Consider the following 22,119-nt stretch of genomic DNA (forward strand, 5'->3'; position numbering starts at 1 on the left):
CGGCGGGAGCGCGGGCCGGGGGCGCGGGCTGGCCTGGCCCGGCCCTGCCCGTCGCCACGGCCTCGGCGGGGACCATGGCGGAGCTGCGAGCCCGCCCTGAGGCGCTGGAGCGGCGGCTGGAGCGGGCGGAGGCGGCGCTGCTGGACGGGCCCCCCTGGGGGCTGCGGCTCCCCGAGGTGTGGACCGGGCCGGGGGGCGCGGGATGGGCCTGGCGATCGCTTGTGAGGGGCGGGAGGGGAGGGGGGGGTGTCGCATGTGGGGCCATTGTGGGGCTGAGGGGTGGCTTGGGGGGCTGGAAGTGGGCCTGGGGGGTCACTTGTGGGGCCATTTTGGGGCTGAGGGGTGGCTTGGGGGGCTGGAAGTGGGCCTGGGGGGTCACTTGTGGGGCCATTTTGGGGCTGAGGGGTGGCTTGGGGGGCTGGAAGTGGGCCTGGGGGGGTCACTTGTGGGGGCTGTTGGGAGGTTGAGGGGGCTGCGAGTGAACCTGGGGGTCACTTATGGGGCCGTTGAGGGGCTGGGAGGTGTTTGGGGGGGTCTGAGGGGGCTTTTAGGAGACTGGGTGAATCCAGTGGGCTGCTTACGGGGGGCTGGGAGCAGGTTGGGGGGGGGTCTTTGTTGGGGGGCTGGGAGTGAGTATGTGGAACCCCTTCTGGGGGCTTTTGGGGAGCTGCTTTTTGGGCCGTTGAAGGGCTGGGGGGGTGATGTCTGGGGGGGAGCTGCCCCCTCCTGCAGCCCAGCCCCTCTGCTCCCAGGTGCCGGTGACTTTCGAGGACGTCACGGTGCACTTCAGCAGGCAGGAGTGGGCGAGCCTGGACGACTGGCAGAAGGAGCTGTACCGGACCGTGATGGAGGGCAACTACGAGACGCTGGTGTCCCTGTGTAGGCTCCGTTCGCGCTGGTTTGGCAGCTGCCCTCGCTGCCCCCGGGGAGCTCTCTCGGGGTCGCTTTTCTGCCTCTTTGTGTTTCACTGGGACCTCCAGCCCTCAAACCATCCGCTCGATTCCCTGTCCCCTCTGGCACTGCTCAGAGGTTGGCAGGTACACACAGGAGGCGGTAGGAAGTGCTTGGTGTCTTCTCCTCGTGGAAAGCAGGTCCACTGAGCTCCCTGGGTTGTCATCACAGAAATTCCCTCTTTTCATCACAGAAATTCCCTCTTCCACATCCGTCTACATCCTTGTGTGGTTTCCCATCAGCGTGGCAGATGTGCCGTCCGTTTGTCCTGGTGTGGGGACCGAGGCTGGTTGCGCTCCCTCCTTGCAGGGGGAGAGCTGGGCAGGGCAGGAGATCTCCTGGGGCAGCGTTTGGGGGGCTTCTGGCTGCATTTTCTGCCCCTCGTAGCTGGAAATGAGCTTTCCAGAAAGTCCAGTTGGACTCAATGATCTTAAAGTTGTCTTTTCCATCCTAATTGATTCTCTCTGACACCCCGCTTAGCCCAGCCAGGGCCTCGTGCTCGTAATTAATTCTTTCCCGTGCTCAGATGATGGATCAAGGGCCTGCACTTCCCAGCCAGGGCCACCCCGTCTTGCCGTGGGACTCCCCTGCAAGCGCAGCCCGAGGAGGCAGAGCAAAAGCTGTCCCCTGGGGCCGGCTGGGCTCCTGGCTGGTGAGAAGCACCCAGTTTTTCTGGGCTGAGGCTGCCTCTGTGGACAGGCTGCGGGTGCCCCCGCGCAGACGCTGTCGCCTCTTGCCCCTGATTTGTGTCTTGCTCTTGAACAGACTGTGCCCTAGCCAAGCCTGAGCTCTTGCTGCGGATAGAAAGAGGAGAAGAGCCGTGCGCGCCGGCGGAGTCACACCCGGAGGGAGCAGACGTGTCCCCGGAGCCAGCCCCAGGTGCGTGACACTGGGTTCCTTCCGTGCCAGCATCCTGGCTGCTTGCTGGGACGATGGCAGTCCCTGCCCTCAGCCACAGGGACTGAGGTGTCTCCCGTGGCTGCGGACAGTCTGTGCTGGGCGAGGACACGGGGGCACATCGATAGCCTGGACACCCTCCCCTGAGCCAGCAGCTGCAGAGATCCTGGTGCACTGTGGGCCTGGGGACACCCGCCCCTGCGCTGGCTCCTCTGAGCTCCCCGCTGGCTGCCGGTAACGCCGAGTGTCCTCCTCCTCCCCAGAGCCGGAGCGTCCAAGCTGCACCAGCGATGATGGTCTGCTGGAGACGAAGACACAGGAGCCTTGTGAGGAGAACTGTAAAGACCCGGAGGAAAGCAGGAGCCTGGTGGCCACAGAGAACTGCAGCGCACGTGAGTGGCTGGCGAACCTGGCCGACGTGAGGGATCCCGGGTGTATCTCACCCACCGTGCTCATCGCTCCTCTTGCCTTCGCAGCACGCGCCCCTCACGAAGCCACCGCTGTCCCAGCGGATCTCAGCCAGCCAACCCCGTCCCCTTCCTGCCCTCTCTCCACGTGCAGTCGTGAAGCGGTGGATCCGGACGGGTCTCCATCGCCTCCCCCCGCAGCAGGTACTGGGGCAGAGCCCTTCGTCCCTCCTTGGCAGCCTCCAGGAGTGCCTGCACGCTCGGAGAGCAGCAGGAGGTTTGCCCAGGGCGTTCTCTGGGGCTTTTGGGACAGGGTTTTACACGGTTCAGACAGGCCAAGAAAGGGTTCTGATGGTAAATCCCATGGCCAGCCTTGAAACGGTGAAGGACAAGGCATGGTGTGGTGTCAGCCAGCCTACCCTGTTGATTTGCTTCGAAAGATGAGCCTCAGTGTTTCTGAGAGCCTTCCCCCATCCCGCCTAGGGGACATTTGTCACTCAGACCCCCCTGGGGTGTCTGCAGCGATGAGCTGTGGCTGTGCCCAGCCTCGATGCGGTCTGAGCATGAAGACGCCGAGCTGGAAGAGGAGACCGGGGCTGAGACTGTCCCGGCTGCTGGCTGGGGAGGGGGTGGGAGGTGGGATGAAAACCCTCGTGGGGGTTCCATGTCCTCAAAACCACATGGAAGAGTGATGTGTGGGTTCTGAAAAATTTCCAGCAGATGCCGAGGTGGGGATCCCCACGGAGGAACCGCAGGAGGAGGTTGCTGCGGAGGAGCCAGCAGTGCCCGAAACACCCCCGAAGGGTCTGGAAGAGAAGGACGGGAAAGATTCAGGGGACAGTGGCCAGGGTGTGGCTGCGGACGTTCCCGAAGAGCCGGGCAAGGAGGCGATGCCAGAGATCTGCAGGGAAACGGCAGAGGCAGAGCCCAGCCGCGCGGTCGCCTCCTCGCCAGAGCCCGTGGAGGGCGCCTGCATGGGCCGGACCGCAGCGTGCCAGCGCAACTCCACCCGGGAGAAATTCTACTCCTGCCCCGTGTGCAGGAAAAACTTCCTGCTGAAGATCAACCTCGTCATCCACCAGCGGAGCCACAGCAACTGGGTGCCCTACATCTGCGCGCACTGCGAGCGCAGCTTCATGTCCAAGAAGAAGATCCGGCGTCACCTACGGGCGCGGGCGGTCAAGGGGTTCTGCCAGCCCTCGGAGGGCGAGGAGTGCTCCAGCCGGGCCCCGTGCGCCGCCTCCCAGCCCCGAGCGCCGAGCAGGGACTGCGACGCGGTCTGGGGGAAGCCCAGCCCCAACAGATACCCGCTGTCGCCCGGGAAAATGATGTATACGTGCAACGAATGCATGGAGAACTTCTCCAGCCAGAGCTTTCTCATCCTGCACCAGCGGCGACACACTAACCACCACATCATCCTCTGCCCCTGCTGCAACCGGAGCTTCACGTGGGTCTCCGACTTTGTCCGCCACCACCAGACCCACACGGGCGAGCGGCCCTACCAGTGCGGCGTCTGCCAGAAGACTTTCAAGCGGCACTACCACCTCAACGTGCACCAGCGGATCCACCTGCGGCAGCGGAGGCCCTACCCCTGCGGGGACCAGCTGCCCAGGCCGGCGGCGCCCGTTTAGGCGCGGACACGGAGGAGGGAAGCGGGAAGCGTGGCGGAATTGGGGGTGGGAAGCGGGGAGGTGTCGAGGAAGCTGCTGTGGGACCTTCTCCTCTCGCCCTCTTCGGCTGTGAGCAGGTCGGATGAAGGCTGCGAGCAACGTGGCCCAGCTCCTCCTGCCCGTGCAGACGCTCACGGGTCGCTCCTTGTTCCCGAGCCTCGGCGGAGCGGCTGGGGGTGGGGGGACACCGGGAGCGCGTGGGGTACGGGGCCCGGGCGCTGCGGCGATGGAGGACTCGAGCGCCAATAGATGCTGTAGAAATCGGGATGTTTCCCATGGCTGAATGCGGCTCGGGGGGGCGGGGGGGGCCCTGCCCTGGCTGGGGGTCCCCGGGGAGTGCTGCGGCCGGGCGGGGGGCACCGGCGGGGGCCTCCCGGTGGGGTGCGAGGCCGGAGGAGCGGCGGGGGGGGGGGGCACGGGGTGGAATAACGGGGAGGAGGCGCAGGGTGGGGATGGGGTGGGGGGGTCCGGCCGGGGCCGGGGCGGGGATGGGGTGGGGGGTCCGGCCGGGGCGGGGATGGGGCTGGGGGGGGTCCGGCGGGGGCGGTGCTGCGGGCGCGGGGCCGGCAGGGGGCGCTGCGGCGCGGCGGCGGCGGCAGCGCGAGCGGCCATGGCCCGTTGGGGCCCCGCTCAGGTACGGGGGGGGCGGGAGGCGGCGGCGGCGGCGGCTCCCCTGAACCACCCCCCCCCCACACACCGCCACCGGGAGGGCACCGGGCACCGGCCCCGGCGCAGCGCTGGGGGTGGCGGGCGGGCCCGGCGGGGGGGGGGACACACACCGGGCCCCAGACCCCCCCCCCCCCGGGGGCGGCCCCTCATCGCCCCTCTCCTCCCCGCAGCAGGAGCCCGAGTGGGGGCCCGAGGCCTGGCAGCCGCTCCCGGCCCCCGGCGGCGGGGGCGAGAAGGCGCCGGCGGTGCCCGAGATCTCGCTGTGGACGGTGGTGGCGGCGGTGCAGGCGGTGGAGAGGAAGGTGGAGGCGCAGGCCCTGAGGCTGCTGAGCCTGGAGGGCAGGGCCGAGACGGCCGAGAGGAAGGTGTCGGGGCTGGAGAAGGCCGTGCTGGAGGTGGGCAGCCGGCTGGAGCGCAGGTGGGCCGCCCTGGCCGCCCTGGTGCGGGACAACGCGCGGCGCCTGGAGCACGTCGAGCGGCAGCTCCAGCACCGCGGGCACTGGGCACCCAGGCCCGGCCCGGGCCCCGGCGGGGACGAGCCCAAGGTAACGGGGACGAGCCCCGAGTGTTGGGGATGTGCCCAAGGTAACGGGGACATGCCCAAGGTAACGGGGACGAGCCCTGAGTGTTGGGGATGTGCCCAAGGTGACGAACGGGGACAAGTCCCAGCTAACGGGAACGTGCCCGAGGCAATGAGGACAAGCCCAGGGTAATAGGGATGAGCCCTGAGAGTTGGGGACGAGCCCAAGGTAACGGGGACGAGCCCTGAGAGTTGGGGATGTGCCCAAGGTAACGGGGACATGCCCAAGGTAACGGGGACGAGCCCTGAGAGTTGGGGATGTGCCCAAGGTAACGAGGACGTGCCCAGGGTAACGGGGACGAGCCCTGAGAGTTGGGGACGAGCCCAAGGTGACAAACGGGGACAAGCCCCAGCTAACGGGAACGTGCCCAAGGCAATGAGGACAAGCCCAGGGTAATGGGGACAAGCCCAAGGTAACGGGGATGAGCCCGGAGTGTTGGGGATGTGCCCAAGGTGACAAACGGGGACAAGCCCCAGCTAATGGGAATGTGCTGAATGTAATGAGGACAAGCCCCAGGTAACAGGGACGAGCCCCAAGTATTGGGGATGTGCCCAAGGTGACAAATGGGGACAAGCCCCAGCTAACAGGAATGTGCCCGAGGCAGTGAGGACAAGCCCAGGGTAATGGGGATGTGCCCAAGGTAACGGGGATGTGCCCCAGGTAAAGGGGACATGCCCTAGCTAATGGGGGTACGCCCAGGGTAACAGGGACAAGCCCCAGGTAACAGGGACATGCCCAAGGTGACAAAGAGGGACAAGCCCCAGCCAACAGGCGTGTGCCCAAGGTAATGAGGATGAGCCCCAGGCGACCGTGCGGCCAGCGAGCTGCTGCACAGGCTCTCGTAGGGAGCGGCGCAGAACACAGCCCCCCTGAGCCTTCTCAGCCTCGGGGGGTCCCACTGGTCACCTCACTGGTGGGACGGTGCCTTCCCACCCGTCCTGCTCGCCGTCACGGGGGTTACTGGTCACCTCACTGGTGGGACGGTGCCTTCCCACCCGTCCTGCTCGCCATCACGGGGGTTACTGCTCACCTGGCTGCTTCAGGGTGTGGATCGAGGGAACGAGCGGTGCTTGTGAACCCGTCCCTGTTCCTGGGGGAAACACCTGAGCCTCGTTGTGCCATCTTGAAATTGTTCCCTGGCTTTGGGCCACGACACAGCTCATTGCCATGGGAGCTCCGGGCCTGCACTGGTACCTGCAGTCTGCTTCCCTGGGGGAGCAGTGGGCACTGGGGGGGACAGCTGAAGTGGGGAAGCGCCAAGGCGGTGCCTCCTGCGGTTCCAGGTGCCGGCGGCATGCGAGGATGACGTGGGCAGTGTGCCGGAGCAGGAGTGGGGCAGCCTGGACAGCCGGCAGCAGGAGCTCTGCAGGGTCGCCGTGAAGGGGACCTACGAGGCCGTGGGCTCTCTCGGTGAGGATCAGTCTCTGCTCGCTGTCACACATGTTGTCATCCCCTGGGCTGGATCCAGCTCACGACTGCTTGTGTTTGGGTGTGTGGAGAACACGCCGTGTCCTGCAGCCTCTGTTCCTGCACTGTTTTTCACCAGGACACGGGCTGTACATCCACCACCCTGCAGGGGTTCGCTGCAGATGGTGGTAAATTTTAGCACTGATTATTTTTGGCTGAAATTTTAAAGGATGATGAGTGCCTGACAGCCACTCCTTGGGGTACCTGAAATCATTTGCCTGGTCTGGCTGACCCCAGCCTGTTTGCTCTGATGGTCCTGGGAAACCTGAGCCGGTGCTCTGGGAGCCCAGGACCCCTCGGGGCACCCCACAGCTCCCGCTGAGTGAGAGGGGAGCTGGTGCTGGTCCCCAGCGTCGTTCACACCGCTGCTTCCTCCTTCCAGGGCCCGGGGACGCCAGCTCCAAACCTCTGCTGCCGCCAGCCGAGGCCGGGGAGGATCCGGGTGCGAGGACCCACGGGCTGCCGGAGAAGGGAGAGGTGTTGGGGCACCTCGGCAGCGGTGAGTCACAGCACTGACACGCCTGGGCTGGGCAGGGGCTGTGCTGGGTGCGCTGCTCTGCTGCTGCCTGCACCCCGCTGCTGCCTGCCTGCACCCCGCTGCTGCCTGCCTGCACCCCGCTGCTGCCTGCCTGCACCCCGCTGCTGCCTGCCCGCACCCTGCTGCTGCCTGCCCGCAGAGCGAGGGGCTTGGAGCCTGCCCGCAGCGGTGCCCCTGCTGCTGGAAACAGGACCAGGGGAGCTGATCCCATCCCTGCAGGGAGCGTTTCCAGTCTTGCACGGGGTCAGAAGGCCCCCACGTGATTGAGGCCTCCTTAAAACTTTTAAGCCCAAATCTCTAAGCCCAGAGGAGCCGCCTTGCCAAAAAAGAGCAGAAAATAAGGAGACCTGGGGCAAGGCTTAGTGCGAGCGCGGCTCTGCGCCTGTCCGCCTGCAGGCACACGCTCCCTCCTGCTCCTGGAGGGTTTTGCTTTGATGCTGCTCCCCAGATTCACCCACCTACACTCTGCCATGCCTGGAAAGTTCCTTCCAGGACAGAGGACTCTGCAGCCTCAACTTTGCCTTCACGTTTCCTCTGGTTTTGGCTTCTTTACGAGTATTGTGTTGTCAGTCCAACAAGATAACCAGACACCCCCAATGGGTGCCCACACACCCTCCACCTCATGTGTCCTTCCTTTGCTCTCAGTAAAACCTTCCTGCTCCCTTTCTAACAGCACAATTTCTGGGTCACCTCACTGCTGTGCTGCAGGGGCAGCTCAGCTCCTGCTCCTGCGCTGGGGCTGCGGGCACGGGGGAGCTTCCGTGTCTGGGAATGAATTGCTGTCTCTCGGCAGGTGAGACGGTCGTGATCAAGACAGAAGAGCAGCAGCCCCAGGAGGAAGGATCTGAACTCCTGGCCCTGCCGCAGGCACCCTCGGTGAGGCTGGATGAGGAGGCTCCCCTGAGCCAGGAGCAGCCGGTGCCCTGGGCGAGCCACGCTGGCTTGGACGAGCAGAAGGCAGCAGGAGAGGGCTTGGGGGACTTCTGCCAACACGGGGCCGCCCAGCCCGACTTCAAGCCCGTGGTGGTGCCGGTGGAAGCTCACCCTGCCCCGGGCTTGCCCTTCCCACCAGAGCACGTGCTGGGCGTGGGGACTGACCAGCCGTTCGCCCTGCCCCAGGGCATGCCGCTGGGAGAAGACACCGCCGCAGAGGCGGCCCCGTCGCAGCCCGCCGCGGAGGAGCGTCGTCCCTGCGCCGCGGGCGAAGAGCCCCGCGCGCTGCCGCTGGGCTGGAAGAGCGCCCGGCTGAAGCGCAACCTGCTGGCGCGGCAGCAGAGCCAAGCGAGGAAGAGCAACGGCTCCTTCATCTGCACGGCCTGCGGGAAGAGCCTGGCCCACCACGCCGCGCTGCTGCGGCACCAGCGCCTGCACACGGGCGAGCGGCCCTTCCAGTGCCCCGCCTGCGGCAAGAGCTTCAACGAGAAGTCCAACCTCAACAAGCACTACCGCATCCACACCGGGGAGCGCCCCTACCGCTGCCCCGCCTGCGGCAAGGGCTTCATCCAGAAGCACCACCTCCAGAAGCACCAGCGCATCCACGGCGGCCAGCTGCGGGCCGGGTGGTCGGGCCGGCCCGCGCGGGCCAGCGCCGCCGGGGAGCGGCTCTACCGCTGCATCGAGTGCGCCGAGAGCTTCCCGCAGAAAGCGTCGCTGGAGGAGCACCAACGCCGGCACACCCAGCAGCGGCCCTTCCAGTGCAACGGCTGCAGCAAGAGCTTCCGGCACCGGCAGTCTCTGAACCACCACCAGAAGGTCCACGCCGTTGCCAGCCCTCCTGCTGTCAGCTTGCCGAACCACGACCGGGCGCCGGCGACCAGCCCCTGCGAAGCTTTGACCCGGGATAACCCGTAGCACGAGGGCTGGAGGAGGGAAGGGGCAGCGTTTCTCTAAGCAGAGGTGCTGCGACGACGGGACGTGCCAGGCAGCTGGTGTGGCACCGCCGTGGGGCTCTGCACCGCCTGGGTCTCCAGGAGGAGGAGGAGGAGGAGGAGGAGGAGGAGGAGGGAGGCAGGCTGATGTGCTGCGTGGGCAGGGAAACGCGCAGGGGGTGAAGAGACCAGCCCAAGGGGCAGCGGAGGAGGTTCAGCGGCCGGGGCTGAGCCGGGTTGTGCTGCTGCCCCGTGGAAGGGGGAGGTCGGCTGAGGAGCAGCTGTCAGGGACAGCGGGGCGGCCGAACTCAGGGTTATTTAAACACTCCCAGCGTGGAGGGGGCGTTCGGTGCCCGGGTAGGGGCTGTTGTGGCTGGGCAGCAGCCGGGGGCATCGGACGAGCTGGGAAGAGCCTCGGATAAAGGACTGGGCTGACGTGGTCTCCTGTTGTGCTCTGGGTGTTGGCGAGGGGCAGGGCTGGGGGCACTGTGCCACCTCCACCCTTGGGTACGCGGCCCTGAAGGTGTAGTTTAGGTCTCTCCCGTGGGTGCAGTCACACGTGCCCATGCTGTGGGCAGCTGCCCCACGTCCCCACCATCACCCACTGCCTCCCATCGCCTGCGAGGGCGCGGGGCCCTTCGCTCTGGGGAGGGGAGAGCCCAGCCCTTGGCCCGGCGATGTCAGGCCCTGCTTAATGCAAACCAGGAGCCTGAGCGTGGCGGGGCCCTGGCTGCCACACGCCCGTCCCGGGGAGGAGAAGGCTGGGCCAGCTGCCTTCTGAGCCAGGAATGTGGAGCTGCCCCACGGCAATGTGGAGCTGCCCCATAGGAATGCAGGAGCCGCCCCACAGGAATGTGGAGCTGCCAAGCACGGCCCCACTCCGCGGGCTCTGGGCCCACGGGACCGAGTGCTGCCTCCCTCCTGCCTGCAGCCCTGCCCGTGGTGGTCAGGGCCACTCTGCCGCCTGCCTTTCCCAGGTCCCCTTGGCCACTTGCCCTCCTGCCTGTGGAGGGCTCATCCTTCCTGGCCCCACTCTCTCCGTGGCACCCCCCAGGCTGGAGCTGCCCTTTGCCTCGCTCTGCCCGGGCCCATCCGCGTCGCTGCTTCCCCCGCAGCGCCCGAGGGTGCCAGCTCGGCCCCCCCAGACCACGGAGCTCTACAGACAAATACTTTATTGATCCACAGCCTGAGAAAGGGAGCGGGGAGGTCATAGGAAACGCTGGTCCCACTCACCACAGCTTCACAAGAAATGCCCCGCTTGGGGTGGTCGGTCCCCCCCCTCCACGCCACCCGCACTGGCCGTGGAGGTATTGCCCACCAGCAATACCATCCCACCAGCTGACCCATCCCATGTCACTGGGATCAACTGGGGGTCACTGGGATCTCTACCTGGGCAGGGATAACCAGCTCGGTCAGTACAGCCCGCGCCGCCACGCTGTGCCGGAGCCCAGGCCAGGGCATGGCTCGCTGCCAGCCATCACCCCGTGACCATAAGGCATCAACCACCCCGGTGTCCTACAGGGCTTGGCAGAGGCAGCACCAGCCCTTCGGGGCCACCATCACCCCCTCATGGCTAGCACTACAGTCCTGGGGCATAGGAATAGTGAGAAACTGGCCCAGAGGAGCAGTGGGACATCGTGTGTGTCCCCAAGGAGCAGCTCTGACACTGCTGTCCCTCCCGCGGCGCAGGGAGGTGGCCGGGCACCACAGCGCTGAGGATGACACCAGGACACAGCCTGGGCGTCTCCTCGGTGCCCACAGCAGCCTCCCCTGCAGCCCATCAGAGCTCGTGGGTGGCCAGGAATGAAAAATCTGGTAAGCAAACTGGTTCCCCACGCTCCCAGCCCGGAGAGGGACAGGGACTGGGTGAGGGCAAGGAATTACATCGAACAACTCCAGGGAAAAATAAACAAAGAGAAAACTAAACTCCACCAGCTGCTCTGTCTGGTCTGCATGGAGATGCCACCAGGACCGATGTCCCCTCTCTGCTTCCCAGCAGCACACGTGACACACGCAGGGCTGTGGCCATGGACACGCACGGTTCGAGTCGTTCTTGGGGACGCTGGAGCCACGCCTGGGCTGGCTGCCATCGCTTGCCAGGCTCCCGTTACCTGCCCAGGCAGGTTTGAGTATCTCCAGAGAAGGAGACTCCCACCCCTGCCCTGGGCACCCTGTGCCAGGGCTCTGCCACCCTCACAGCAAAGTTTTACATGGACACGACCCTGTGCGACGTGCTCTGGGTGACCCTGCTTGGGCAGGGGGTGGGCTGGGTGATCTCCAGAGGTCCCTTCCCACCCCAACCACGGGACTCTGGGATTCTGTCTGCCTCGGGGCAGGCCTCACTCCCGAGACGTTTGAGGTAGCGAGCAGGACTAGTCCTCCACAGGATTAGTTACGGTGGGGTTTCGCACACGACTAGAGGAGACGACTGGCAGTTCGGAGAGCAGGGGCCTCCTTGCTCCCGCGCCCCACGGAGGGGTCCTCGCGTGAGCTGCTGCTGCAGCGCGGGGGTAATCCTACCCCTGAAGTACTTCTAAAGTGACTCTCCATCTGTGCAGGCTGGTCCTGAGGGAATTAACTCTCGTGGGTGTTGCTGGCCTCGTCGAAGGAAGGAGCGCTGCCGGGAGCTCGGAAACACCCGCAGCAGAAAATATTGTGGGTTGGTTTGTTCTACGTAGCTGCAGCGCAACGCTCGGGTGCTCCCAACCCCATTTCCTCACCAGGGTGGGTTATTAAGCAGGGCCAGGATGCCCTGGGGGGGTCTCGGAGACGCCACGCTCGCTTCATCCGGCGTCTTGGTCAAGAAACTTTTGTTAGTGAAGAGCTCCTCGGGGATCCCGCCCGGCTCGCCAGCATGATCCCCTCTCTCTGTCCTCTTCACCGTGTCACTGTATTTCCAAACGTGAGGGATCAGCTCCAGCAGCAGCGGGGGAGCTCGGCTGCCGTCTCCTGCAGCCCAGCGCGCCCAGGAAGGTCGGCTCAGGAAAATTCTGTGCATCAGCCACGGGAGTCTGAGGAATGGTAACGCATTCTGCATCACGGGACGCTGTGATCTGCTCCCCGTGGTGGTTTCCAAGCTTTTGATTCCTTCTACAATCCAGCAAAGTGCCTAAAACCCAGCGGGCGGATGGTCCACAGCCCCAGTGCCCCACCACGTGCAATCGACGCCCACATGGTTCCTCTCCGGCGACACAAGCGGTTCACGTCTCTCCCGGTGTCATTTCTCCATCACCCCCACACCCGCTGCCTTATTTCCCAGTCTGACCACAGGCTGGGTGCCTTTCCCATCCCCGGCGTCGTCACGGCTCTTGTCTGGTGGCCCAAGTTCTGCAGGACCGACCAGGGGCATGTCTGCTGGAGCCGCGGTGGCCACGGGGCTAACGTTGCCCTCGGGTGCCTGGGCTGGGGGGTGAGGGCTGCTCCTGCCCGCGGGCGCCTCGGGGGCTCCCCGTGGCTGGGCTGCCGTGGGCTGCTGGAGCGCGGCCAGGGCTTTCTGGCGGTCGTGGATCTTCTCGTGGCGCAAGAGGTGGGTCCTGCGGGTGAAGCACTTCTTGCAGGTGGCGCAGCAATGCGGCCTCTCCTGCCGGTGGGTCTGCAGGTGCCGCTGGAGGGAGGTGCTGCAGGAGAGAGTCTTTTTGCAAAAGCTGCATTTCACCACGGATTTCGTACGAGACTTGGGGCTCTGCTGCCGGGAGTAACACGCGCTGGACAGGCTCCCTCTGTCCGGCTCCTCCTTGGCCTGGCCCAGCCAGGCACCCCCCGCGTACGTCCCGCCGCCCAGGCCGTGGGTACCTCCGCAGAAAGCCCCGCAGAGCTTCCCCCTCGGCCGGATCCGCAGCTCGGGGTGGACGTTCCCCCACACCTTGGCCCCAAAGGCCCTGTCTTTGATGTGGATGCTCTGGTGGACGTCCAGGTGGCGTTTGTCGGCGAAGCTGATGTCGCACATGGAGCACTCGTAGGGCCCGTCCTTGGCGTGGCTCCGCTGGTGGATGATGAGGTTGATCTTCAGGCGGAAGCGCTTCCCGCACTCGGTGCAGGGGTGCGACCACTCCCGCACGTACCCGCGCCGGCAGTTGCCCATCAGCAGGCTGCTGCTCTCGCACCTGCTCGGCTTCTTCTTGCTCTTGGCCTTGGCCTGCTCGCTTTTGGGGCACTTCTGGATCTCGGGGCTGGGAGAGGGGGCAGAACCCTCTTGCAACCCCTCAGGCTCCTCTTTCTTCACCTTGATGTCTTCAGGAGAAGCCCCTTCACTTGCCACTTCATCTTCCATCACAAAGCCATCCTCTGAAACAGAAGAACACATGCGCTGGTCATCCACACTCCCAGGACAAACCCAGGCTGTGGTGAAGTCCCCAAAGCACTGAGCAGGCTTTTAGCAATAAAGGAGCCACCAACACATCTGAGAACAGCTTGGAAAGGTGCAGGTGCCACTACAGCGTCCTGCCCGCACGCCCTGAGCAACCCAACGTGGTCTCGGGGGCCACATCTCTTGCTCCCAGGAAGAACCTTGTGCCACTTGGTGCCATGGTCTAGTTGCCATGGTGGTGTCAGGGCAATGGTTGGACTCGATGAGCCCAGAGGGCTCTTCCAACCTCAGTGATTCTGGGATTCTGTGAACCAGGCTGTGGTCTGCTGCAGTGCCATCAGGGCCGGTGGCACAAAGGATCCACCTCTAAAACCATGACACCGACGACAGCCACAAGATGTAGCAGGAAAAAGATCACTAAAGAGTGACAGCCTGCAGTGCTTCAGGCTCTTCACAGAATCACAATCAACCAGGTTGGAAGAGCCCTCTGGGCTCATCGAGTCCAACCATTGCCCTGACACCACCATGGCAACTAGACCAGGGCACTAAGTGCCATGTCCAGGCTTTTCTTAAACCCCTCCAGAGATGGTGACTCCACCACCTCCCTGGGCAGCCCCTTCCAATGGCTAATGACCCTTGCTGAGAAGAAATGCTTCCTCATGTCCAACCTGACCCTCCCCTGGCCAAGCTTGAGGTTGTGTCCTCTTGTCCTATTGCTTCTGCCGCGCTTGCCACTGCCAGCACACGCTCTCCCCCCACTTCTGACAGAAGAAATCTCAACTGGACTGTTCTTTCCACGGAGATGAGGGCTGAAACCCCAACACCAGCCCTCGCCCTCGCTCAGGGGTAGATCTGAAACTTTCTTCTCCCTCCCCACTTCCAGCACGTCAGCGAGCTCGGAGCTGCCTCCTGCCTGCAGGGCCCCTCACCTGTGCCACACTCCGCCGGGTCCTCCTCCATCTCCGTCTCAGGCTGATCTTCCCCGTGCAGCTTCTCTTTTTGCACACTCAGGGACATGACGTTCATCACCACGATGGGGAATTCTGCAGAGAAAAGAAGAGCAGTTTTAAACAGCCGTGGAGAGCTCACATCTTCCTGCTTTGGTGCGATGGTAAGTGGAGGTGTGTTGGGAGCACGCAGAGATCCAGAGAAAGCTGCGGCTCAAGAAGCCGTGACATGATGCACCAGGGGAGGTTTAGATTGGATATTAGAAGAAGTTTCTTCACCAAAGGGTTGTCAAGCCCTGGCACAGGCTGCCCAGGGCAGTGGTGGAGTCCCCATCCCTGGAGGGATTTAAAAGATGCATAGATGTGGTGCTGAGGGACATGGGTTAGTGGTGGCCTTGGCAGTGTTGGGTTGATGGTTGGACTGGATTATCTTAAAAGGTCTTTTCCAACCAAAACGTTTCTGTGATTCTATGGAAAGCACGTGAGGTGTTAGCAGGAACTGGAGTGAAGCCACACGCAAGGACAAAAGCAGAGGGAGGGCTGGGAGGAAAGACACCACGGTGCCGCGTGCTGTCACCTCTGCAGAGCAACCTCACCCCTCCTAAACCCTCCCCACCAACCCCACAGGTGGTGTTCCCATATCGCCCCGTGTTCAGGCCCTCAAAGCCCTTCCACTTCCCCTGGCAGCACCTTGACACACACCCCAAGGCTCTGTGTTTCCCTGGTGATGCTCCTCTTAGGCAGTGACCTGCCATGCCCTCTCCACAGACACTGCGAGACCTTCTGAGAGAGCTGGGACAGGAATGGCCTGGGGAAACAAGTCCTCCTGGCACCCGTGTAACTCACCTGTGGCAGCTTCCATGGGGACTTTGTCTTCTCTCAAAGATTCTTCCTTCTGGTTCGTATCTTCTGGTGTCTGAGGGGGCTTCTGACCATCTGGGGTGCCTGTCTGAGGGGGCTTCTGACCTTCTGGGGCACCTGTCTGAGGGACACCATCTGGGGCACCTGTCTGAGGGGGCTTCTGACCATCTGGGGCACCTGTCTGAGGGGGCTCCTGACCTTCTGGGGCGCCTGTCTGAGGGACACCATCTGGGGCGCCTGTCTGAGGGGGCTTCTGACCATCTGGGGCACCTGTCTGAGGGGGCTTCTCACCTTCTGGGGCACCTGTCTGAGGGGGCTTCTCACCTTCTGGGGCACCTGTCTGAGGGACATCATCTGGGGCACCTGTCTGAAGGGGCTTCTGACCATCTGGGGCACCTGTCTGAGGGACACCATCTGGGATGTCTGTCTGCAGGGACACCTGAACATCTGGGGCACCTGTCTGAGGAGGCTTCTGACCCTCTGGGGCACCTGTCTGAGGGACACCATCTGGGACATCTGTCTGCAGGGACACCTGACCATCTGGGGCGCCTGTCTGAGGGGGCTTCTGGCTGTCTCCAGTGTGTGCCTGCGGGGACTCCAGACCATCTTGGACTCTTCTCTGTGGGGGCTCCTGACCATGTCCGATGTGTGTCTGTGGGGGCTCCTGACCGGGTTTGATGCACAGCTCTTCATCCCTCTTGATCCGGGAGAGGATGTCAGGCTTGGACACGGCGTAGTCTGTGCACAGGGCAGAGGACAGTGGGTTGTATTAGGACCTCACCACATCTTTATCTTGTCAAACTCTCCAGGTGACCCTTCTCTCCCTGACCCCAGCGCTCGCAGGCAGTACAGGCAGACACAAACACCTCAGCCCTGCTCTCCCCAGAACGGTGGTGCTGCTTTCTTGGCCCCGTGCAGGACCCACCCCTGAGCACAGCTGGAGCTCGAGCGCAGAGAAGATCTAACAGAACATGAGCCATAATCTGAGAGGAGACAGACAGCCTCTGGGTAACATCTTTTTCCTCTTCCCAGGAGCACTTGACAACTCCCAAACACACACTCAGGACTCATCGTTTCTGGGTCACACTCCCCAAAGGACAGAGCCTGCCCTGCCCTCTGCCCCCACCAGTGCTCACCCGGCCTCTCCTGGGCCTTCTTTAACCCTCAACTCCTCAGCCCTGCAGGAAAGAGCTCTCGACCACAGCCCTGCCCACACATTCCTCCTGGCTCTGTCAGGTCTGCCAGTCCCTTTCCAGCGTCTCCCACCTTCTTGCCCAGCCTTCACACTCTTAACAATTGATTTTTCCAGCTCTCCCATGCCATGCCCCAGGGCTCTCCTCACCGCTTCTGCTCCCCCCAGCACCAGAAGTGCTGCCTCAGCCGCCTCCTCCCACTACAGGTCCCCAGGTTCCTCCCTTCCCACCACGTCTCTTCTCTCCCCATGGCAAGCAGGAGTGGTTTTGGAAGCCCTAGGGCTCGTGCATGCCGTCAGGTGAAGAAGGACTGCCGAATTGCACAGAAACAGGACTGGAAGGGATCACAAGAGGTCTGTCCCACTGCTCCAGACACCCTCCCAGCCCCTCCTGACAGGCTTTGTCTGTTTTTCTCCACGGGATTCATCTGACCAAGCATAAATGTTCCTCTTGGAAGAAAGATTCAAGGTACTGCCTGGAGATACAGTCAATACAATCAACAGACCCTCAGGGCAGCTCATGTCTAACAAAGACACTGCTGGGAGATCTCCTGATAAAGCTGAGACAGGAAATGCCACCCCCTCCTGGCACCCACCTAACTTACCCGAGTCAGCTTCCATGGGGACTTCATCTTCTCCCAGCGCCTCTTCCACCTGGTCCATCTCTTCTGGTGCCCGTGGGGGCTCCTGACCGTCCCAGATGTGTGTCTGCGGGGGCTCCTGACCGGGTTTGATGCACAGCTCTTCATCCCTCTCCATCCGGGAGAGGATGTCAGGCTTGGACACGGCGTAGTCTGTGCACAGGGCAGAGGACAGCGGGTTTTATTAGGACCTCACCACATCTTTATCTCGTCAAACTCAAAGTGATCTTTCTCTCCCTGACCCCAGCGCTCGCAGGCAGTACAGACAGACACAAACACCTCAGCCCTGCTCTCCCCAGAACGGTGGTGCTGCTTTCTTGGCCCCGTGCAGGACCCACCCCTGAGCACAGCTGGAGCTCGAGTGCAGAGAAGATCTAACAGAACATGAACTAAGACCTCAAAGGAGAGGGCAAGGCTTTGGCTTTAACATTTTCCTCCCATTTCAACCGCAGCAGCTACTGGAAGAGCAATTCTGAGCTCTTGTTCTGGTGTAGGGACAGAAAACTTCCCACTCCGTAGAGATGTCTGGATCAGATGGACCCCGTCACTTCACGTAGGGGTTAAATGGACAGAAAACAAGAACCAGTTCAAGGTGCAGTTACCAGCCTTCACCCAGGTGATTCCTGAACTGTGCTGGAAGGTCACAACTGTTCCCTGACCATGGAATCCACTTGTGTAGTCATTAGGAACAGCACTTCACATGGATTTTTTTTTGATAATAAATATTATTTCTATTATTATCGCTACTATTCTTCACTACAGATACCTCTTACAGATTGTTCATTGCTTACAAACAGGAAGGAGGGAAACGCGTGGGTCTGACTGCCCAGGAGGGGTTCTGCCAGCTACAGGCGCCCAGCCCCACCGAACCACCCCGTCAGTCTGGGGCCACCCAGCCTACCCGCCAGAGGAGCTCCTCTGGAGGTGCCAACCCCGTGCCTTACCCAGCGAGATCAGCGTCTCGTAGTTCCCCCTCATCACGGCCCTGTACAGGTCCTTCTGCCACCGGTCCAGTCTCTCCCACTCCTGCTCGTTGAAGTACACCGAAATATCATCGAACGTGACCGGTACCTGGAACCACAAATATCATGTGCTTGGTGACTTCTGCTGTGGTTAAATAACGGGAAACCACGCACGTGCACGTGAGCGCTTGGCTTTGGTTGCCCAAGCTCAGGATGGGCACCGAGCAAAGCGTGCCGGGCCAGATAAGGGCTTGGGAGCGGCGAGTTACTCGATGATCCCAGAGGTCTCTTCCAACCTGGTTGGTTGGTTGATTCTGAGTCCAGGACTCGCAGGCGCTCAGCCACCCCAGCCCACTGCTAAGATGGCTCTGGTGGCTCTGGCATGTCCTAACCCCCCGCCACAGCCGCGGCGGTGGCACCGGTGCCTCCCGGGGCCAGGCCTGATGCCGTTACCTTGGGGATCTCGCCCCGGGAGCTGGGGGGCAGCCGCAGGATCCAGAAGTTCCTGTTCTTCAGCAGGTTCTCCACGTTGTCCAGCCGCTGCTGGAGGTGCCCGTAGTCCTGCAGCATGCTGCCCAGGGCGGCCAGGTTACTGCCCAGCTCCCCGACCAGCGTCTCGCAGGCCAGCAGCCTCCGCTCGGCCCTCTCCGTGCGGCTCCGCAGCTCCTGCAGCTGCTGGGCCTCCGCCTGCCCCGCCGCGGCCCGCGGGCCCATGGCCTGCACCGCCCTGCGCCGGTGGGTGCCCGAGTCCTGGGGGGGGGCAGAGGTGAGGGGCAGCGCGGGGAGGCCCCGGCCCTGCCCACGGCGCGGTCGGGGCCTGGGGACCCGCTTGTGGCCCCCCCAGGGAACCCCCCCACACCCCACTTGCCCCAGGGGACCCGCCAGACCCCGGCTGCCCCCCGCGACGCCTCGGTGACCCCCCCAGCCCCCGGGACCGGCACCCAGGGAACCCCCCCCCCTCACCGGCACCCCTGGGGAACCCCCCTGAACGGGCACCCCGGCGGACCCCCGTCCCCAGGCTCCCCCGGGCCGCGGAGCCCCTACGGGCGCTGTGCCCGGGCAGACCCGGCCGGTGGGACGCTGCGCTGCCCGTACCCCGTCCCGGCCCCGCCCGGCGCGGCCCTCACCCGAGGGGGGCCCCGGCGGGACATGGCCGCCGCCACCGGCACCGCGCGCCCTGCGGCAGCGCCGCCCGCCGGGCCGCCAGGGGGCGCCGTCTGCAGGGGCGGGGCCTCGGGCAGCGTGCAGCGCCCCCCGGCGGGCGGGAGGAGGCAGCGCGGGGCCGTGACCCCGGTGCCACCCACACCCGGACCCCCCCCCGCCGGACCCCCCGGTGCCACCGACCCCAGACCCCCCGGTGCCACCGAACCCCCACCCCATAGACTGTCCCAGACCCCCGGTGCCACCCACCCCCCGCACCCCACTGGCTGGCTCAGTCCCCCGGTGCCACCCACACCCAGACCCCCCCGTGCCACCGTCCCCCCGTCCCATAGACTCCCCCAGACCCCCGGTGCCACCGACCCCCAGCGCCCCATTGACTGTTCTGGAGCCCCCGATGCCCCCGAGCCCAACCCCGCAGCGCCCGCTGGATGCCCCGTGCCACCCCCCCAGTCCCCCGGTGCCACCAACCCCCAGTGCCCCACTGGCTGGCTCAGTCCCCCCAGTGCCACCCACACCCAGACCCCCCCGTGCCACCGACCCCCCACCCCATAGACTCCCCCAGACCCCCGGTGCCACCGACCCCCAGTGCCCCATTGACTGTTCTGGAGCCCCCGATGCCCCCGAGCCCAACCCTGCAGCGCCCGCTGGATGCCCCGTGCCACCCCCCCAGTGCCCCGGTGCCACCCACCCCCCACACCCCACTGGCTGGCTCAGTCCCCCCCGTGCCACCGACCCCCCGCCCCATAGACTCCCCCAGTCCCCCGGTGCCACCAACCCCCAGCGCCCCATTGACTGTTCTGGAGCCCCCGATGCCCCCGAGCCCAACCCCGCAGCCCCCACTGGATGCCCCATGCCACCCCCCCAGTCCCCCAGTGCCACCCACCCCCCGCACCCCACTGGCTGGCTCAGTCCCCCCAGTGCCACCCACACCCCCCCGTGCCACCGTCCCCCCACCCCATAGACTCCCCCAGACCCCCGGTGCCACCAACCCCCAGCACCCCATTGACTGTTCTGGAGCCCCCGATGCCCCCGAGCCCAACCCCGCAGCCCCTGCTGGATGCCCCATGCCACCCCCCCAGAGCCCCGTTGCCACCCACCCCCTGCACCCCACTGGCTGGCTCAGTCCCCCGGTGCCACCCACACCCAGACCCCCCCGTGCCACCGTCCCCCCACCCCATAGACTCCCCCAGTCCCCCGGTGCCACCAACCCCCAGCGCCCCATTGACTGTTCTGGAGCCCCCGATGCCCCCGAGCCCAACCCCGCAGCCCCCACTGGATGCCCCATGCCACCCCCCCAGAGCCCCGTTGCCACCCACCCCCCGCACCCCACTGGCTGGCTCAGTCCCCCGGTGCCACCCACACCCAGACCCCCCCGTGACACCGACCCCCCGCCCCATAGACTCCCCCAGTCCCCCGGTGCCACCAACCCCCAGCGCCCCATTGACTGTTCTGGAGCCCCCGATGCCCCCGAGCCCAACCCCGCAGCGCCCGCTGGATGCCCCGTGCCATCCCCCCAGTCCCCCAGTGCCACCCACCCCCCGCACCCCACTGGCTGGCTCAGTCCCCCCAGTGCCACCCACACCCAGACCCCCCCGTGCCACCGACCCCCCATCCCATAGACTCCCCCAGACCCCCGGTGCCACCGACCCCCAGCTCCCCATTGACTGTTCTGGAGCCCCGGATGCCCCCAAGCCCAACCCCGCAGCGCCCGCTGGATCCCCCGTGCCACCCCCCCAGTCCCCCAGTGCCCCACAGACACCTGTGGTTTGTTCCTGGCTCTGCTGCCCCAGCAGGAGCTGGGCAGGGACCCCCTGGTCGTGTCCCCGCAGGCTCCGGTGACGTTCAAGGACATGGCAGTCCGGTTCTTGGCGGAGGAGTGGGATCTGCTGGAGGGATGGCAGCGGGAGCAGGAGGTGACAGAGGGGACATCCCGGCTGCTGGCTTCCCATGGCAGGGCCCTGGCACGGTGCTTGTCCCAGCCGGAGTGCGGACAGCGCAGGGGTCCCGCTCCCCCCGTCGGGCAGAGCTCGGTGTCTGGCGGGGGGCTGCCCTTCCTGGCACCCCGGGAGCAGCCAGCCCCGAGCAGGGGGTTCTCCCGACGCCGGCACAGGTGTTGCTGCAGGGGAGGGGTCTCCCCGGTGCCAGCCTGCCCGCGGGATGAGCCCCCCAGCAGACCCCGGCCCCCATGGAGCTGGGCTGCGCTGGGAGCTGCCGGAGCCTCGCGGTGGAGCGGGGGACGGTGCGTGCAGTGGGTGAGCCACGGGGCCGGGGACCCTGGCACAGGGGCGAGGGGGTGCGGGCATCCCGTACCGGGCATCCCGCTGGCTCCCTGCTCCCGGACTCCGTGCTTGCTGGTGCTGGGGTTCAGGTACCACCCCATGTCCCTCGTGGGGTGTGCTCTGTGCCCTGGGGTGGTGGCAGGACGCGGGGTGCTGGTGCCGAGCCCGCCAAGACGGGGTGGGTGCCAGACTCAGCGCTTGGCACTTGCTGCAGCTCCCGGGCTGCGCCGGGGGGTCACTGCCCTGCAGCTGGCCATGGACAGGGTGGGTCGGAGCCAGCAGCCCCGTGCCCGCTCCTAAGGGGTGTCAGGAGCTGCCGCCTCCAGCAGCCCCAGCCAGGACCCTCCCGCCCGGCTGCAGGAGCCCAGTACAGACCAGCAGCGCCCAGTATGGTCTGTAAGGGACGTCAGGAGCCGCTGTCCTCAATTGCCCCAGCCAGGACCCTCCATCCTGGCCACTGGAGCCCTGCCCGGTGCCCGGTGTCACTGCCCTGGCTGGGGGACATGGCTGCCACCTTCCCCATTGCAGCGAAGGTGAGCTCGTGCCCCAGAGACATGCAGACAGGGCACACGGACAGGGCACACGGCACTTCCCTGCCCCTGCGTGTCCCCCCCGGCACTCGGTTGCTGCCGTTGCCCATAGAGCAGCATGGCTACGCCCGTTTGCTTCTGGTTATTGTCTTCGTTAACGCTAATTGGGCAGGATGTGGGACTCCCTGTCCT

General features: G+C 65.0%; 2 protein-coding genes across 2 annotated transcripts; one reads left to right on the forward strand and one right to left on the reverse strand.

Annotated features, from left to right (window-relative positions):
• The first annotated feature begins 43 nt into the window (after positions 1-43).
• Positions 44-11,005, forward strand: LOC137666056 (zinc finger protein 135-like). Its single transcript, XM_068405637.1, has 9 exons — positions 44-176; positions 753-879; positions 1,717-1,830; positions 2,112-2,240; positions 2,976-3,867; positions 4,635-5,139; positions 6,459-6,585; positions 7,025-7,141; positions 7,974-11,005. The coding sequence occupies exons 1-9, from the start codon at positions 75-77 to the stop codon at positions 9,029-9,031; spliced, it is 3,171 nt and encodes a 1,056-aa protein (XP_068261738.1). The 5' UTR covers positions 44-74; the 3' UTR covers positions 9,032-11,005.
• On the reverse strand, positions 10,217-19,115 carry LOC137665428 (zinc finger protein 783-like). Its single transcript, XM_068404402.1, has 7 exons — positions 19,085-19,115; positions 18,411-18,707; positions 17,940-18,066; positions 16,960-17,148; positions 15,148-15,900; positions 14,284-14,397; positions 10,217-13,332 (listed from the first exon to the last, which is right to left on the reverse strand). Exons 1-7 carry the CDS (start codon positions 19,106-19,108, stop codon positions 12,266-12,268), a joined length of 2,571 nt encoding a protein of 856 aa, XP_068260503.1. The 5' UTR covers positions 19,109-19,115; the 3' UTR covers positions 10,217-12,265.
• Positions 19,116-22,119: the final 3,004 nt, after the last annotated feature.

The sequence above is a fragment of the Nyctibius grandis genome, chromosome 7 (assembly GCF_013368605.1).
Source record: "Nyctibius grandis isolate bNycGra1 chromosome 7, bNycGra1.pri, whole genome shotgun sequence".
In the NCBI taxonomy this organism is placed as follows: domain Eukaryota; kingdom Metazoa; phylum Chordata; class Aves; order Nyctibiiformes; family Nyctibiidae; genus Nyctibius; species Nyctibius grandis.